At 34.2% G+C, this 19334-nt stretch overlaps 1 protein-coding gene, 1 non-coding gene and 1 pseudogene across 2 annotated transcripts; all 3 read right to left on the reverse strand.

Moving 5' to 3' along the window:
- Window positions 1–8017: 8017 nt before the first annotated feature.
- On the reverse strand, window positions 8018–10936 carry LOC140802033 (ACT domain-containing protein ACR4-like). The gene is made up of 7 exons (XM_073157442.1): window positions 10512–10936; window positions 10318–10363; window positions 10117–10231; window positions 9940–10007; window positions 8972–9574; window positions 8767–8871; window positions 8018–8659 (listed from the first exon to the last, which is right to left on the reverse strand). The coding sequence occupies exons 1-7, from the start codon at window positions 10580–10582 to the stop codon at window positions 8315–8317; spliced, it is 1353 nt and encodes a 450-aa protein (XP_073013543.1). The 5' UTR covers window positions 10583–10936; the 3' UTR covers window positions 8018–8314.
- Window positions 10937–11104: 168 nt separating this feature from the next.
- TRNAG-UCC (transfer RNA glycine (anticodon UCC)) lies at window positions 11105–11176 on the reverse strand. Its single transcript has one exon. It is a non-coding gene; the product is annotated as a tRNA-Gly (tRNA).
- A 2818-nt stretch (window positions 11177–13994) lies between these two features.
- LOC140802446 (transcription factor TCP20-like) lies at window positions 13995–15820 on the reverse strand (annotated as a pseudogene).
- Between the last annotated feature and the right edge of the window lie 3514 nt (window positions 15821–19334).

Consider the following 19334-nt stretch of genomic DNA (forward strand, 5'->3'; position numbering starts at 1 on the left):
ACGACGGACGGACACCCAAATAAACCGGTATGGGATTCTTTCGCCCTTTTCTAGGGTTCGAGGGAGCTTTCTGAAAGAAAAATTAAATATTTAGAATCTTAGATTCTCCGAGCTATTTTTATTTTATACTTTCTGAACTTTTTTTATTACTCATATGCACCTCCTCAATTAGAAAAAATAAGTATTATATAGACCTCTAAACTGTAAACATCCCGAGAAAAAGGACAATAGACAATAAATGATTTTTTTCTTTTTGTTTTTGAGGATTAAATTGGGGATTGGTATGAGTTGGATAAGGCCACAAGGTTTAGCTCCAATTGCTTCACTCTTGGTAGTTGGATAAGGTTAGTTTTGAGATGTGTCTCTTTGTGTAGATTTGTGTGCCCATCCTTTTATTATCTATCCATTATCTAGATTATAGATGAGATTTAATGGACAACTCTAAAAGGCTATCATATTGATAGTGATATCTTTTTCTTAAAGTTTTTTTTAACATAATTGTAACTGAAATTTCTTAAAATATTGTATTTGCCACTGGAAATATTTTGACTTTTTTTTATTTAGGTTTGTAGCATGGTTAGGTTTTGATCCTATGAACATTTCTAACATATAGTTTTTATTTTAAAAATTGATGAATGTATGTAAATGACTAGAGTGCTCTTTTTTTAATCTTGCATAAAAAATATTGGATTAAAATATTTTAAGAAATTTTAGTTACAATTATGTTTAAAAAACTTTAAAATTTTTCTTTTCTTACATTGTGATACTGAATAATATTAAGTAACTTTCAAGCCATTTTAATCGATTAATGATGATTAGTTAGTTTTTTTTTCTTATCTATTATAAGCTTGTAGGCTATTAGCTAATAAAGAAGTATGTTCTTTCCGATATATAGATTGGACAATTAGACATACTCTCCAGAAGAACAAGGCACAACGAATCTAAACAATTAAAAATCTACAGAATTTCAACTTTAATGCTTATGAGGAAATTGAAATTGAATCAATAATCTTTGTTAGGAGATAATAAAATGCAATCATTAAGCTATAATGATGGCTTATGATTAATTGGATAGATTAATACTTCTAAAAAGAGCTCAATGATTTAGGTGGTAGTTAGTTTTAGGCTCACTTAAAGGTAGCAACTTTACTTCTTAAATACTAAACACACAAACCTATGACTATTTGAGTTGCCAATGGATTTAAATTAGGTTGCAATGAAGAAGTAAGTTGGTTAGCAATAAAATATGGAGTCACTCATCAATGGCAAAGCATGGTTGAGCAAAATATGGCATAAATTTTTCATGCTAGTAGGCAACTTGTTAGTAACCAACAAAGTTAATAGAAATGCTATTAATTTGATGTGATACCAAGAAAATAAATGACCATGGAAGTATGAAAAGAATTGAGATTTGAGAGGAGGAATTAAATGGGAGATGGAAGTCCTTAATAAGAATTTGGTTGTTGATGTTACTTAATTTTGTTTCAAGTTTCTCTTGACCAACTAATCCTAGTCTTGTTTAATTAGTACATAATAAAAGAGTAGACTTTAGAGGTTATAGTGGCCCACACTTCATTAAAGCAAGTATGCTACACCCTAAACCTTAATCTCAATTAATTTTAAAGGTCACACAAAAGGAGTAATAGTTTACACTCTACCATATATTTTTTTAGGAAATTTATATATAACACAGTCTTTTAATGAAATTATAATTTACATCCTACATTTACACTATTTATAAAATGAGCTCTACGATTTAGTAAATATGTGTAGAAAATATCCTGCCGTTAAATCAATTAGTTAAACTTAATCAAATATCTGAGTTAAGTTAACTATACTAAAAATAATTATGGAAATACCCTCAACTAAGTCATACTAAGAGTATTTTAGTCATTTTAGAAATAAAATATCTCTACTTAACCGAATATTCTCACAGTGTTAGTTCAAATCTAATATAGGGTGTTGTCTGCACATATTCATTCATAGGCCTCGATTTATAAATAATAAAAATATATGGTGTATAAATCATAATCTTTTTCTCTATATTTCTTTGCTAATATATATATATATATATGATGCACTTTGTTTTCTTGCTTGAAAGTTTTAAATATATGTTAGCCAGATTGAAGAATGTTGCATTGTTAGTAGAGTTCATTACACTATATACTCCTTAACTGTAGTTCATTTATATATAAACCTTTTTAGTTTATTTTTTATGATAATTTGATTCGGTTAGCGACTTATATGAAAATTATTTAAAAAATTCCTAATTCTGAAAAAAAAAATTCCTCTAATTTTCTTGAAATATTTAAAAATCACTGATTAGAGCAGCAATTTTCAAAGCGCACATAATTTTGTATATAAATATTGAAGCTTATTAGATTCAAAAAACTAATAAGAGAAATGTGTTAGAAAATATCTTGTCTTTAGATCAAAAATATTTTATTATTTTTTAAAAAATATATATATAATGAGTCCTTAGCCTTTTGGAGAAGATTTATCAATGATTACCATTGAAGAAAAGAGACTAGCTTGAGAAGATCAACAATTAGGAGAAAGAGAGACTTTGATAATAATAAAAATTTATTAAAGAGTATTTTGGACTTCTTTTATTTAAAATTAAGTTAACTAATGTATGAAAAACTAATAATACGATATCTTTCATGATTAAATCTATAATATAGGAGTCAATTAATAAATATTGGTAAGTTATGGTGTAAATAATATTAAAAGCAAAAGACACCCTTTTTTATGGTAAAAAAATTCATATAAATTTTAGAAAATTAACAGGGTATTTACTTACAATTTATATCGAGCAAATTATTTGGATGTTAGCTGACTTAACTTGATTTGACTTAAAATAACTTAGTGAGACTTAACTGTCGAGGTTAACTTTTTATTCAGCTACCGTCATAAATAATTTAAATAAAAAAGTCTTAGATCATAAATGATTGAAAAAAAACCAGAGATATTTTGTACAAAAGTCCAAATTAATTATGGCGGCTTTCTTTAAGGTGATGGGTGGGGTCCACCTAATGATTGAATATTTGAAAGAGAAAATACCATTATCGATGGGCATCCTCACTAAGATTATGATTATGTGGCGCAGTATCCAATGCCATTGCCGCCTACTATTTCTTTTTCACTTATCTTTTTTAATAAATTAATAATTTTTATTTTATTTTATTTTTAAAAAAAAAACTCATTAAAGAAATAAAGTGAATTTTATAAAGTAAAATTTTGCTAATAAAACCCTATCTTTTACCAAAAATATTAAAAGAAGTTTCTAAGTTAACTTAAACTCATAATTACCTAACAGAATAAGAACAGTAATATTTCGTTGTATTTACATTAATATTTTTTAACGTTTCAAAAGTTATCGTCGTCTTAATTCAGTTCTCTTTGGGTAATGCAAATTTAAGCTAACTAAAGGTTTTCTTTTGAATATTTTTAAGTAAAAGATATTATCTTTTTTGATAAAAATAAATAAATTTTATAAATCACACCATATATTTATTTATTTTGTGATTCAATCTGTCTTTTTGTAACGTAGCAATTCATTTTTTTAACACCTTAGATTAATGTAAATGGTACCAATAAAAATATATTTTGATATAACATATTAAATATTTTAAATAAATATATAAATTACCGACGTCTCTTTCTTAAACTAGACAAGATAGTGGAGAGGAAGATGATGGAGAAAATAGAGATCAGAGAAGTTAGTAATTTAATTAATATTAATTAGTTAAAATAATGTTAGGGTGTTAAATAAAAATTAAAAATGATGAGGAGTTTGATTATAAAATCTTCCACCATAGGTATGAATTATAAAATATATAAAATATAGAGTATAATTTATAAAATTATAAAAAAAATTAATAATTAAAATTTAAAATTACTTTACCCTCGTTTTATTTCAAAAAGTCTCAAACTGTATTCCATCCAAATTAGAGGAGCACGCCTAAATAACCAAAATACTCCTTTGTGTTTATTAGGTAAAATAGATAATTTTTTGATCTAATTTTTTAATCTATATTTATCTTATTTCTACATGTGATATAACTAGGGGTAAAAATGGGTCGGATTAACTCCGAGTTCGGCCGTCATATACGGGTCAAATATATTTTTCTGATTCAAATATAGATATCGGATATCTGTTTACCCGCATATATTTTGACGTACAAAAAATTTATTTATTATAAAACTCTTAATATTTGTATATTAATTATATATAAATAAAATATTATAATTCTATTAAATTCAATAGTATCCGTTTGGTAACATTTTAAATTTTACTCTGTCAATTCGTAACTATTAAAATTTATAAAATGAGTTATTTTTGGTCATTCCGTCGCACTCTATTCATTTTCACACACAAAAAATGCCGGTTTTATTATAGTAGTAAGGACTTTAAAATGATTTTTAAAATTAACAAGTCGGGATTCGAGCAACAGTATTACCATATTCCCTCCCTCCCTCCCTCCCTCCCTCCCTCCCTCCCTCCCTCTCTCTCTCTCTCTCTCTCTCTCTCTCTCTCTCTCTCTCTCTCTCTCTTTCTCTCTCTCTCTCTCGTCTCTCATCCCACACAGTGGTCCGCCCACTATCCGTACACATGCCATTAAAACTGATGGAATGGAATGGAATGGACGAGAGGGAGAGGGGGGGAGAGGACACGAGGAGTGGCGTGTGCGGGCGACAGTGGCCCATCCAGCAAAAGCGTGGCGGGAACTGCGGAACACGCAACTGGGGAAATCGACGACGACGACTCAGGTCAGCAAAAAAAAGGTAGAGAGTACTCTGCACCGAGTTCGCTCCTGTAACATATATCCGCCATTAAAAGCCTGCGGCGTACGGCCCGCCCTCCACCGCTTTGAAGCCTGCTGCCGCGATCACGTGGCGGGGGGGGGGGAGATCGTCTTGGGGCGGCGCGTCCGATTCGGTCGCTGCATGAAAGATTTCAGTTTGTTCAATGGATAAAGAGTTTATACTTCTTCTTTTTTTTGGAAAAGCGGAAATCAATTAATGTACGGATATATATATAGAGAGAGAGAGGTTGAGATTTTGAAGGTTATTATAATATATTTAAGTAATTTTTACATTTTATATTATGACTTAATTTTAATTTAACACTACGAAGTTATTTTAACTAACTAACGTAGATCAAATTACTAAAATACTCCCACTATTTTATCTCATTTTTCATATCTAACCTCTTCTCCATCTGCATCATCGAGAAAAAAGATGAAGAAGATAAAAATAATTTAAGTATTTATAAAATATTTTGTATATTATAATAGAATATATTTTTTAGTACTGTATAAGTTAATCAATAGTGTCAAATAAAAATTATAGAAAAAAATAATGAGTCGAACTATAAAATCATCAACGACGGAACGTGAATCATAAAATAGGTCAAATATAGGGTGTGATTTATAATACTTCGTATTTGATCTTGCTAAGCACTAATTGTCGAGACTAAATTGGCGCAAAAGCTTCAAGAGACAACTTATGATCATCATATATATGTTACGAATCAGATCTAGACCGATCCAGATGTAAGAAAATTGTGAAAATTTTGGTAGTGGTAACCTCGTGAATTAGGATTATAATAAGTCTAGTTTCACCTAAATCGTAGGTTGGGATAAAAATATACAAATAAAAGATAGAGTAGGGTTAGAATCGAGCAGAACGGTAAATATCCGATGTTGTGGCGGTCGTCAGAAAATAACGGATGGCCAAGGGTGGTAGTAGACGGCCGTAAGGTAGGATGGTTCGTAGAGGTGATGATGGCTATGGGTTGGAGGTAAAGTTATAGTTTCTAACTTAGATCTACTCTTAGAAAAATAAATAGCTATGATTAATTTACTTCTACTCCTAAGATAAACTTAAGACTAATAATTTCTCAATACTTGAATACTTAGATGAATAAACAAAAAAACTCAGCCTCTCTATATGTAGAGATTGAGTACAATGAGTCTTACTCGAACTTAGCCTTAAGGCTTATATGATTCGAACTAGGACTTACCTTAGAGGCTTACATGACTTAATTAAACTTACCTTACTAACGTGACTTAATTGAATTTGTCTTAGTAAATTATATGACTTAACTAGACTTGTCTTAAGGGTTTACATAAGAGATTAACATGAATTAATTAAAAGATAAATAGACTCGATCTATCGAGTCCAATATCCTCATGATGTGATCCGATCTGACCTAGTTCGTATCAATATATGTCGGAGAATCTTGATTTCCAAACTCCAAAGATTCATTTGATGTCTAAGGTACATGCCCTGCGTGGCTATACAAGGATCGCAAATCTCCTCTCACCAAATAAATTAAGACGCACGCCGGGAATTACATTTAAGAAAACCCAATATTTTTCTTTTAATTTTATTCTTCTAAAACATTTCAGAGATAATCCCCAACAAATTTTGCGAGTATCTCTTCCCATCAATTTTGGGTTTTGGCTAACTGAGTGTGTTTTTTATAATAAAGTCTAAAGTAGGGTGTAAACCATAAATTCCTCAAAAAACCGATTTTACTAAAAAGGTCAATTAGAGATCTTGATATAATCTTCTCTTCACAAAGGGATTATTGCGATTTTATAATAATTTTTACCATTTACACCACATTAAATAAATACCTATTTATTCAACTCATATATTTGATATTTAATACCTAAAAAAACTATTCTGAGTTAATTTTATTCTAACAAAATAGAGAAACACACAATGACACAAACCCGACCCGATATTTCGGATTTGGATCCGATGCATGATCTAGTGGATATCTGCAAAGCCCTATGTGTCCTAGCTACATTCCAATTGGTCCCTGGAATCCAAAGTGGCAACTTGCATCCATCCAAGGTATTTTTGGATTGAGCTGTTAATATCCACACAGCTCTCATGACTCAGGATCTCTGTGATAGTGGAAGGAAATCCTCCTCTTTGGAGTATGAGAGTGCAGTGGTTGGCCAACTAGGGCTGGAGGACAAAGATGTCATTAATAATTTTTGGACATGGGAAGAAGTATTGGTGTGATTAGGGTTTTTTGGGGGGGGGTTGTCTACTACCAAGAACAAGGGCAATTTAATGGTCCCCAAGTTGTGCCCACTTTTAGCTTTTCCAAATTCCAAATTGTGTGTGTGTGTGTGTGTGTGTGTGTGTGTGTGTGTGTGTGTGTGTGAGAGAGAGAGAGAGAGAGAGAGAGAGAGAGAGAGAGAGAGAGAGAGAGTGGGGGGGCACCAATTGGATTTGGCAATCTTGCCAATGTGGCCCTATTCCATGACAAGTACTTGTCACAGTATCAATACCCTGACCCTCTCAAGATCCCCTCCCAGGATTCCCCACCTGTTCTTATTCACAAGTTGCAGCAATAGGGCTGTGACAAATTGAAGTGAAGAAATTAAAATACTAAAATAAAGAAGATTTGATTGACTTCCAGGAGATAATTTTGAATCCATTTTGTCACCAATCCCACTATCTCACATTGGACTAAGCTGCCAGTTTGATGTTTGGGCAAACCAATGCTCCATAAAGAATTCTTTGCTTTCTTCTGCAAAAGTAACACTATCCCAAAATCCTATTTGACATGGAAACTGTCATATTAGAGTAATTAAATCTCTTTATATCCTTGTTACCTGCTTAAGTTTAAAGTGCATGAGAGTAAATTAAAGTTGGAATAAAAGGTAAATAGTAATTGACCCAAAAATCTGGCATTGAGGCTGAAGTGGTTCAAAAGAGGATGAATCTTTCTAATTATAGTGAAGAATTGTTGTCCAGTTTGAGTTGGCTGGAAAGAGTTGGTCTTCCTGAAAGTTTTCAGTGTACCCTGACATATGTTGTTGGCAAGTGGCATTGGATGATGGGTCCAATGATAACTGGAGTTGGTGATGGTCCATGATCCAACTTTAATTGCCCTGGTCTGAACTTTATGCAGGAAAAAGCTGTGAGCTTCTCCTTCACTTTTAAGATTTTTTCTTCTTTTCCTCTTCACTGCTTCATTGCAAAAGGATTAGCTTGTCCCACAACAATTGAATCAAAAATTAATTATCTTCTGTAGGATATCTTTCACACCAAAGAAAAGATGAGCAATGAAAATTTTGTATTCACAATTTCCAACAATTGCTCTCACTCCTAAACTTACAGAAGAAGTGCATGCAGTTAAAAGAAAATGCCACATTCAAAGCTTTGGCTTTAGCTGCATCCAAGTGGCCAGATTTTATTCTAACAACTCATCTTAAATCAGCAAGACTGCTGATTGGGAGTTTCTGAGATAGATCACTGGAATAGCCATGGCAAGCTGCTTGTCTTAAGAGCATGATCTAATCAAGCCCAAGTTATAGAGAAACTTCTCTGATCTGGATCTGAAGAGATTTCCAAATGAAAACTTTCCTGCATCCTGTGATGAAGAACTTGGATACATGTCATCCTTTACATGCAGAATTGTCTGCCCAATCTCATTTCTGACAGCCTCGATCGTCTGGCTCCGAACTTGATTCCCCGATACATCAACAACATAGAATGCGTTCGCGGCTTGTGATCCCCTGGTGGAGACCTCAGCCTGCTTAACCACGAGCCCGTTCTCTCTAAATATGCGCGTAACATCGGCGAGGAGACCAATCCTATCTTCACAGCACAGCTCAAGTCTAACACCCTGAGTCATGTTATTTTGAAGAAAAAAAAAGAAGTAAAAAGACTATGCTCAGTACTTGTTAATGTTTATTAGGATAAGCAATTTTTGACTTTCAATTTCACACAAACCTCAATGTTTCTTCTTCTGATTGCAGCCTCCAGACAAAGAACTAATCTTTGCCTTTCTCCTTCAGAGCTAATGGGGGATCCATCAATATGTCTAATGTAGTACTCCTACATATTGTAACAAACTTTTAAACACAAGTAGGTTCCACATGGTCTGATCCATGCACAAAGTATGTAAACTCACAACTACTACTAACAAGGAATTTACCTGATATGCTTCTGGGCCTTCAGCAATGACAGTCGCATGGTAAACAACATACTGCATGTCTGTTAGAGTGCAGACAGCGTCGAAGAGTAGCTTAGGCCGATCTTTGCACCTCATGTTTACTACTGTATATCCTTTGTCGGTACAGTTCTCGACGATAACAAGTAGCTTGCTCCGATAAATCGTCGCCTCTTCACCATCCATGTCATCCCTATCGTAGTCACGATCAGCGTACATCATCTGATGTAGCCTCCTTTCAGTGTGAGTGGCACCGAAAGAAATGGCAGTCTTAGCACTCTGCTTGTCCCTGTTACCCTTAAGCACATAGCGAAGAAGGTGTTTGATCTTCGCGAGCCGGTCAGGGTCATCAATTGGCAAACTAGTAGCTTCATCTGTGATGTAAACTAGCGAGGCCATTCTTAGGTTATGAGTCCAGACCTCAGAGGCTACAATATTGCATTTGAGGTCGGTAAGAACTGCAAAGATCTCAGAGAGAAGCCCTGGTCGGTCTCTGCCGATCAATTCGATTGTGGTGTGCTCTGCAGAGGCTTGAACACCCACCAATCTCTTTAATGGTTGAAAACTAAATGTTCTCGCTCCCAGTGACTGCGACATTGAAAATGGTGTGATTTAACAGAATTTGCAAGACAAAACTAGTTTAGTTTGAGGAGTAGATTGATAAAGACTTCCAAGAAGTCATCTTCCAACCCACGAAAGAAGATGTGAAGAATGTATTTGGTCACATATCCCTACAGTATGGGGACTCAACAACAACCATACCATTGTGCCCACACCCAAAAAGCCAACAAAGTGGTGATATCTTTACTAACTATTATTCTTTTGTTATAAAGAAAAGAAATTATTAGATAGCCCAAGCTCACCAACTACTAATGTATTCCATTAGAAGTCAAATCCCTTCATGAAATAGTACAAACTCAACACGATAAGATATGAACAATGTGGGTTGATACCTGTTGAATGCGGTCAATTACTTCACTGCTGTAAATCTTATTCCCATCTTGGTCGACAACATGGAAAACTGTGAGTAGAATAAGCACCACAAGTTATTAAAAGAAAGAAGAGGGGGGAGAGAGAGAGGAACACTTAGAATCAACAAAGAAGAGAGCTTAAAGAGGAGAATTAATTACCATCCATAAACCACTCGCCGTCAGAGGTAATGTAAGCTCTTCTCACGGTGAGATTTAGATCATTCAAGACCTGCACAACCTCTAAGAGACTGCCATGTTTATTAGCACTGTCTACCTGCAACGAAAACAGACCGCCACCCAATTCAGTTAAATCTCATGTCTAAGAGCCCCCAAGAAGGAGAACAAAACCACGCAACTGACCTTCACCAAGGTGGCTCTGCTGCTGGAAGTGTTATCCACAGTGACCCTGCGGAAAGACCGAAAGAGCAACAAAAGATCAAACACTTGGCATGCCATACAAATGCTCTACAGTTCCCAAAGCAATTTCCACAAAACAACAACTACCCAATTCAATTGATGCACTGAGAGAGCAGAAGAAGGCAGAAAGGTCTCACCTTGGAGGGTTCATTCCTATCACCAGCTTCTCATACTCATCATCAATGTCAGCCAAAGACCCACTATCCATACCAAACGAGAGACAGAGAGACAGAGTGAGAGAGGAGTGGACTTGTATCCTTCCTTAAAGAGGCAGTGGAAATGGAATGTTAATAAGACTCCTTTATGTTGGAGTGTGGACAGATAAGCGGCTCTTCACTGGGAGAAAGGGAATAACCGAATAAGATAGGATTCTAGATAGAGAAAGAGGGAGAGAAAGAATTTTCTTTTTTTTTAAAAAAAAAAGAGAGGAGTTGGTGGTCAAATAGGTATTATTATATCATAAAGAAATGAATCATGGGTATGTTTCCATACAAGGAAGGGATTGTGGCAACATTGGAGAGATGGAGAATAGGATGCTATCTTTGTTCCTTTCCATACACAAATTGTTGAGAGGATTGGGGGAATCCATTTGGGTTCCCATTCCTTTTTCTGGACGGAATCTAACCAATGCTCTTTTCTATCCATTTTGTTACTTTTATATGAAAAGGTAAAGGACGAAGTCAACTACTATCATGTAGAAATTTGCAAAAGGAGAATTAGAAAAAAAGATTGCGTTTGCCGGGAGTCGAACCCGGGTCTATTGCTTGGAAGGCAATTATCCTAACCGTTGGACTACAAACGCTGTTGATGAATAATTTTTATAATTATTTAATTTGTTTATGATTTAAACCTTATTTGTTTACACGCCTAGCTAAGCAATTTTATCTCCAACCCCACAAAGTTGAAATAAAAATGTGAGTTTAATGGTGTTGGGTATTTTAAGCTTTTCAATTTTGAAAGTAAAGAAATATTTTATATTCCATCCATTATTGTTGGGGTAAACTCAGGTTAAATTTAATTCCGGATGTTTTTGAGGCATTAAAATCATAATATAAAGGTCGAATGATAATTATTCATATGATATGATAGAAATAATTACAACATTTGATTAGTGATTGGTTTTCTATCCAAATTTGGACTTCAAGTTTTTCTATATAAAAAGCTTAGTGTTCATTTTTTTTTTTGTTTTAACTTTATTATTCGCAATATTTTGATAAGCAAAGGTTTAAAAATGGTGCCTAAATTTGCTTATTTTTTAAGTTTTTCAGCCTCGAATAAATTTTTTAATGATAGGATAAAAGTATAAAGAGAAATAATATTTTAAAGTCAAATGAAAATTATATATTTTAGATTTTAGATTTTTAATTGATAAAAGTCCAGTGAAAATTAATTCAAAGTGTTTTTAGGCATTAAAAAAACTATTGAAATCAATAAATTTCCTTCTATATGATGGAATAATATATTATTTCCATGGTTCTTTGAGCAATGGGAAATGTAAATGCCAATATGTCCATCATCCATCATCCATCATCCACTTGACACTTCTTAAACCAACTAGTAGGAAAGCTACATGAACTTTCCTATTAAGGAAGTCAACACTTTCTACACTTTGCCTATATTTCTGCCAGAAAACAGCAAGCAAGCAGCTGATGACAATAAACAAAGCATGAAGAAAAGAAAGGTTATACCAAAGAATGAATTGAATGTAAGCTTCTTACATTCTCCTAGACTTGAAACTAAACTTCCAGGAAAGTAGAGATGGTAAGGTGCCATCTGCATGTTATGCTTATAGAACTCAGAACTCAAAAAGATTCTGCATCAGCAATAACAACATTGTTTGTCTCTTTTAGATATTCAGTTGACCAAAAAATTTAAGCTAATAAGTAAACAAACGAATCTCTAATATCGTACATTGATAAATAATAGATAATAGGATGTGCAACGCCGGTTGACCCAAAAACTAAAAACTTAAGCTGATAGATAATGAACTAATAACTTAAACGTGTAGATAGTGTAGCAGCACAATGGACCTGGTTTGGTAGAGGAGAACACACAAGGAGAGCAGGAATATCAACTTCAAATATCAAGATAAGGAAAGTAATTAATCTCTAATTTTATGAAGAAAGAAACATTAAAACCAAACGAGACAACAGTAAGTACACTGACAGTGTATGTTATATATTTATATGTGGCGGTATACCTGTGATACACACATATAGCATTGATGGCTTATGTTATATCATATATAGCATCTATGGGATCGTTTGATGTGATGATATGGTATTTCCTCAAATCCTTGTATCAGTATGTAGATTTATTTGACTCGGCGTATTGTATCTTTGTCTAGAGACTTGATCACTTGGTTGATACCTCTGAATGCATGAGTAACTAATTAAAAACTTTATGGTTGCTTTATTTCAAATTCCTCGAGTTTGCTCAAGTTTGAATAATTGATAAGGAACCATTCAGCAGATTATATCTATGATAACATGCTTATATATGAAGTGCACATGGAAAGCAAAATCTAACATTCTTCATTAGTTCTTTCTCAAATGTTCAAATAAGTTCTATCTCATACCATGAAGCAATTATAACTTCAAAGGTTCTCATATGACAATGGCAGATGTGTCACTGTTATGAGGTAGTTTCTTAATTGAGGACTCTCAAAAGCTCTGAACAACTAAATTTGCATGCTTAAGGGTGGCAGGATATCACTAGTAAGATGTTTATCTTAGAAATTATGTAGTTATACTCAAAATTCATTGTTCAAGTGCTACATTTTTTTTCCGAGAAAACAAAAACTAAGTATCAGAGAAAAAGAAGGGATAGTTCAACTGGATTTAAATGAGATCGTGATTATGTAGAACAAATTTTGTCTGATTCTCCTATATGAGTATATGGCAAGAAGCACCATAAAGAAGAATTACAAAGTCGACTGCCAATTAAATGAAAACTGCATGTTTAAAAATATGATGTGAGAGAGCATAAACATATATTAGTTCAGTGCAAAATCAATCCTTGTAATTACATCGTTCCAAAAGCTGAGTTAATGATCAGATGCACTTTCAAACTTTATCACAAGCACCAACTACTCCTTCACTTTATGCTAGATTTCTCAGTCCAGTAAAAAAGCATATAGAGAGGAATAGCCTTTGATTCTATAGTTTATTAAAGAGAGAAGCACCATGAGTCATGATCTGTAAACCCTATTTTGAAATCAATTGTAACTCAGATTCTTGAGCCAAATAAGAAAAATTTATGAGATATAAGCATCCGCCCCTGGTTGTTGAGAACATCATCACACGGTTTGAAGTCACTAGGACCTCATAGCATCTGCATAAAACTTCAAGAAAAATGGCAAAGTAGTCCATATTGATCACTCCCAAAGAGATATCATTACGTATATGCTCTTCTCTATCACAGCTATGCATAGTGAAACAAAAAATTTCCAGGTCAATACTTCGATTTGATTCAGACTAAATTAAGCAACATGAAATCTAGAAACATTAACCAGAAAAGAAGTAAAGTTAGAATATTGACAGGTAAAGATTGACCTCACAGTTATTACAGTAATGCTCTCAACAACTCTAGAAGAAACAAACATTGAAAAGCAGTAAAGATTGGTTTCGCAGGTATTACGGAAAGGTTTCTTTAACTGACGAAAGATACAAGTATGAAACTCCAACAGAAATCTGATAAAGGGACAACAATGGTACTCTAGTATTTATTTGTCACAATACAAGCAATCATCACTCCATCGAAAGTGGACAACAAAAGTAGCAAGAAATGGTTTGAATTCTTATGTACACACCTCAAAACAATAGAGACATCTGGTTCCATGATGATTTCCAACTCTTATCTGCACACCCCAAAACAAATAAGGTATTTGGTTCCATCCCAAGCAATTCAGCTACTTGCAATTTGCAATATATACCTACATTTTGAAAACAATAAACTACCATAAATCAGAGATTTTTAACTACTTTGTAAAGATTTCTAAGTATAAAACTTACAGAAAAAATGGTAACCAAGGGAGAGTCTTTCAAAATTTCAATGAGAAAGAAGGGAAAGATTCAATAGCCAATTTCCATCTCCTCTTTCTCTAGCATTTCTGCATCTGCATATGGAAGAAAACCAACCAACCCAATTGAAGAAAAACACCCACTGAGCCATCCATGTTCGCAAACGGAATGGAATTATCTTCGTGATACTACCCAACTGCCCGTTCAAATCCCCTAAACTCAATTCCATCCTACTGTGTTGACCTTGATCCCTGCGAATTATCCTTCGCGGGTGGAGGCTGCTGATGCTGGTGTTGTTGATGTTGATGTTGCTGGTGCAGCTGATCACTCCCACCGCCACCGCCGCCGCCGCCTGCACCTCCCCTACCCTGGCCCATCTGTTGATATAACTGGCTCAAGACACCCATATGCCCATCCTGCGAGAGCCCAAGCTCCAGCCCCGGCAACTGCTGCCCGTGTCCGCCAAGCATCGACGCGAAGCTCATCGCCCCCAAATTACTACCCCCGGCAATTCCATCCCATACAACCCAATCCTGGGCATGCCACCTGATCCATCCCCCTCTCCCCCCAAATTAGACCCCGAGATCCCCACGGCGGACTGCATGTAGCCCAGGTTATATCCTCCCGCCGTCACCGGAGGCCAGAACTGCGGCCGCCCGAGGCCGGAATTCAACATAGCCCAACCCGGCCGGGCTGTGGCCGGAGCAATGTTCTGACCCAACTCATCAAACTTGCTCTGGTGGAGACCCGCGGAGGCCGTGGCGGAGCCGGAGTGGAGCACGGGAGAGGACGAGGCAGCGGCCATGGCCGACGCCGGGATCGTGCCAGTGCCGGTGGCGGCGATGATGGACGGCTCCGCTTGCTGGAGGAGCCATTGGATCGTCTCCCCGTCGGACTTGTGGCCGAGCTCTCTCGTGAGCTGGAAAATTCTTGCAGCACATAGAGCAGGCATCCTTATCCTTCTCCCTCTTCCATCTACCTTGGTATGCCTATCTTTGTTTGAGCTCCTCTTGGGTCCAAGATGCTGCTGCTGCTGCTGCTGCTGTTGCTGTTGCTTTCTGGACTCACCTTTCTCAGTAGATACAAGCTGCTGCTGCTGCTGCTGTTGCTGTTGCTGGCCATCCCTGGAAGCCATGGCTATCTGGAGCTCTCTGCTCTCTGGAGGAGTGGAGCCAGTGGTGGTGGGATCACTCTTGTCTGATGGCTTAGGGAGGCCCAGGGCATGGTGGAACTTGGGCACCACCTCCTGAGGTAGTTGGGGGGAGGATTTGGGATCCATGGAGAGGGAGAGAGGTAGAAATAGAGGGCAAAAAGGTGGGATCTTTTTGGGTCTAGTTTAATAAAGGAGGCAACTTTGTGCTATGGAAGATGGGCATGAACTGGATTTGGGGGAGGAATTGAGAGATATTATTAGAGATTGGAAAGGCAACAAAGGAGGGGAGAGGAGAATGAAAAATAAAAAAGGCTGAAGGAGAAACCCAAGATGACCAGCTTCAGTTTTACTCTGTCTTTGTGGATCTCTTCTTCCTTTTGTGTTTTTTTCTTCCCCCCCTCTTAAACTATCATTTGTCTTCCTTCTAGCTTTTCCTATTTGAGGCTTTTGTTCTGAGTAAATTCACAGTTTAGCCCCCCTATGTTCTTCTGTCTTCTTTGTTTCAATAGAAGGTGAAAAATATATTTCAGACTAAATTCTTTTCCTTTTTTTACTCTCTAATGTCTCAATTGTTATTATGGCAATGAGGGAACCCAGAAGTAGACTTTTCCAATATGTAATAAAGGTGCATTTGGCAATTAGTGTCTCTTTCTCCAAGTCAAGAGGAGTTTGCATCTATGACTAGAGGCATAATAGTTATCCATTTATTAGCATTTTGGAGAGCAAAAGGCAATCATGCTCCAGGCTCCAGGTGGTTCTGTAGCAGGGCAACATTTGGCAACAAAGGAGTGAGGGGTAGTATCAACTATCAAGTATTGTCCTTATGTCTATCATTCATTGCAGGTGCATGCTTCATAAGAGGGGAAAGTTTTACACAAAAGGAAAAGGAAGGGCAAAAGTTATTAAGAGGCAGAACCTTGCAACCAAAGACCTCATTGAGTCTAAGCAATGAATTCCCAAAGAGAAGCCTCCTCCTGCAATGTCTCAATAGTATTTAATTTCGAGCAACAACATCAATGATACATATGGCCTAAAATCTATACTAAGACTTTATATGTTGGCTAAAATTTAGTGAAACTTAAGTGTCTCCGGATTTATAAAATATTAGTCTTTTGTTTAATTTATACGTATATCTTCAGGCTCTTAAATGATTCAAAAAAATTTAGAAATATTTTTATCTAATAAGTTGAGTTAGTGTATTATTTTGTGATAAGAAGTTGCAGCGCAAATTAAGTTTTTGGAAAACTATAATAATTTTAACGAGAATATAAAGTTTAGCTAAAGCCTAGACTGTTAGGTCATAGATTGTCGCTAAAATATGTAAGTTCTAGATGTAGAAAATGTTCTCTCTAAGCTTAAGAAGGTCTCTAGCAATTAATGAGTTATTGAATTGTTCTTAGAGAGAAGTCATGGTAGATGAAAACATTTGGCAAAGAGATGAATGAGGTTGATTGCTTATTTTTTAAATCATTGCATTTGAAGCTTTAGACAAAGGAGAAGCTACAAAGGCATTTAAACAGAGTGGTGGCTTAGTTTCTTCTTTAGTTTTAGCAGCATAGTCACTATACTCTCTTTCAAAAGTTCTTAAACTAATCATTATATATTCCCTGATAGAATGATTATTTGAATTATTCTATTTAAGATAAATGACTTCTCATATCAATTATGAATATCTCATTATTAATTCACTAATAATTCACCTAATATCAATAAAGACCAATCATATTCTCTCTTATTGATGATGATGATTATAAGTTTAAGAGAAATATATCAAAAGCTAACCCACGTTTTACCAATATTTATCATTTGACTCCTGTATTTTAATGCCTAGAAAAATATTCACATATTAGTTTTTGTAACAACCGGTTACTATATAGATGAATTAAATTAACTAAAGATGTATAAAATAATCTTAACATTCTTAAGTTTATTGTTTAAGATTAAGGTAAAAGTAAAAAATGAACAATATTTTAAGATCAAATTAAGGATATTTTTTATTTTTTATTTAAAAGTAACAAAATATTTTTACTCCGAATATTTTTGAGTCCATTAAAGTCAAAATGTAAGATTTGAATACTAAAAAACCATATGATATGATAAGGTGTAAATAATAATAATAATAATAATAATAATATATTTCTCTCTCTATTTTAGGATGAAATTTTAAAGTAGTGGCTAGATTTAAATTTGGAACTCTTCAATAGTTCTTGTGTGAGGATGGCATTATAGATTGCTTGGATGTGGAGGGAGAGATGTCCTACTATTCTTCTGGATAACCACTCCCAACTTCTTGGTTAATGCCAAAAGAACTGCTTCTTCTGAGAATGACACAAAGTAATAACCCCATCTTTCCATTACAAAAGGAGATTTAATAATAGGGTTAATTATATTTAGACCCTCATGAACTATCTTTCTTTTCCATATATCTCCGCTAAATATTTTTTTAAAACCTCATAAATTATTAAAAATATCTAAATATTTATTATATTAAGTTTCATTATCTTTTCCATCCATATATCTGTCACGTGTAAGTCACATGAGCAATTCTATGATATATTCATCTTATATTTTATTTTAAAAAAGAGAGAGGGAGAGAATTTTTTGTTTATCAAAATATCATTACCTTCTCAGGGAATATTTTAGTCTTCTTAGTTTTCCTTCTACGACGTCAGGAGATTAGATATTTTTAATAGTTTAGATAGTCCGTTTGAAAGAATTCATGTAAAGCATATACAAACTAATGATAGTTTAGATGGACTAATATAATTATCTTTTTATTTTATATTTTCATGTGGACATAGAAAGTGATACCTTTTCATATCATGGCTATGATATCTTCAAAAGGAGAGAAAAAGAAAGAAAGAAATGACAGAAAGCAAGCATAATTTCTCCAGAGATAGAGATTTCCAGCCTAATTCTTGTTGTTGGTCCATTTGGGAGGAAGTATTAAAAGGATAAAATCAGAGGTCAAAATAGTTGCAACTAAAAATTGGTTGCTTGTCCACTTTCTTCTTCTCCCTTCATTATTCTTAGAGATAGCTGCATATTTTTTTTATTATATACTCTAACCAATTGAAAACATAGTTTAGAAAAAATTGTTTTGAAAAATATTCAGAGTTCATTTTCATTTAACAACAATTAAAAGAATACATAATATTTCATCACCTTTTAAAAAAAAAATCTAAAACACTCCTAATTTGATATTAAGATACAATAGGTGTGAATGATAAATTTTCCGAATAAACTTTTTTAAGTTATTCAACCTCATGAGAAAAAAAAGATGCTTTGTGTGAATGGAAAAAGTATTCAACTTTAGCTTTAATTTTGGTTGGTGTTTGAAGAACAAATGGTAGGTGTGTGTGAAGATGCTATAAGAAACATTATATATTTTACTTTTATTATCGTTCACACTCTATTCTATTATGCGAATTATATGATTCGACTTCTGTAGTTTACATAAAATATCTTAAAAATACGTCGCCGATAATTTTCTTAATGGACAATTATCATATATAGGGGATAAAGTAACTAGAATAAGTTTTTTTTAGGTTAAAGTATTAAAATAAATATATATGAGGAAAGTTTAGATATTTTAATTTTTTATTTTCATAAGCAATAGAACATGCTCTATAGATGTTGAATGATAAATATGGTACATTATGATATTTGTTTTATAAATTTTCCTAAGTGGTCAATGGGAGATTTTTAAAATACCAAACATACCATTGCCTTTATTATTATTTTTTCTTTCGTTTAACTTCGAGAATATTCTTTGCTAGCCTACT

Source organism: Typha latifolia, chromosome 15 (genome assembly GCF_019914945.1).
Source record: "Typha latifolia isolate L0001 chromosome 15, TyphaL0001v2, whole genome shotgun sequence".
Classification (NCBI taxonomy): Eukaryota; Viridiplantae; Streptophyta; class Magnoliopsida; order Poales; family Typhaceae; genus Typha; species Typha latifolia.

What these genes read in the sequence shown, in the direction of transcription:
- LOC140802033 (XM_073157442.1), bottom strand. Translation starts at nt 10,582, where the DNA reads ATGGATAGTGGGTCTTTGGCTGACATTGATGATGAGTATGAGAAGCTG. An exon ending in GCAGAGCCACCTTGGTGAAG is followed by an intron (nt 10,232 to 10,317) that starts GTCAGTTGCGTG and finishes TTTTCGTTGCAG; the next exon opens with GTAGACAGTGCTAATAAACA. An exon ending in CGGCGAGTGGTTTATGGATG is followed by an intron (nt 10,008 to 10,116) that starts GTAATTAATTCT and finishes TTCTACTCACAG; the next exon opens with TTTTCCATGTTGTCGACCAA.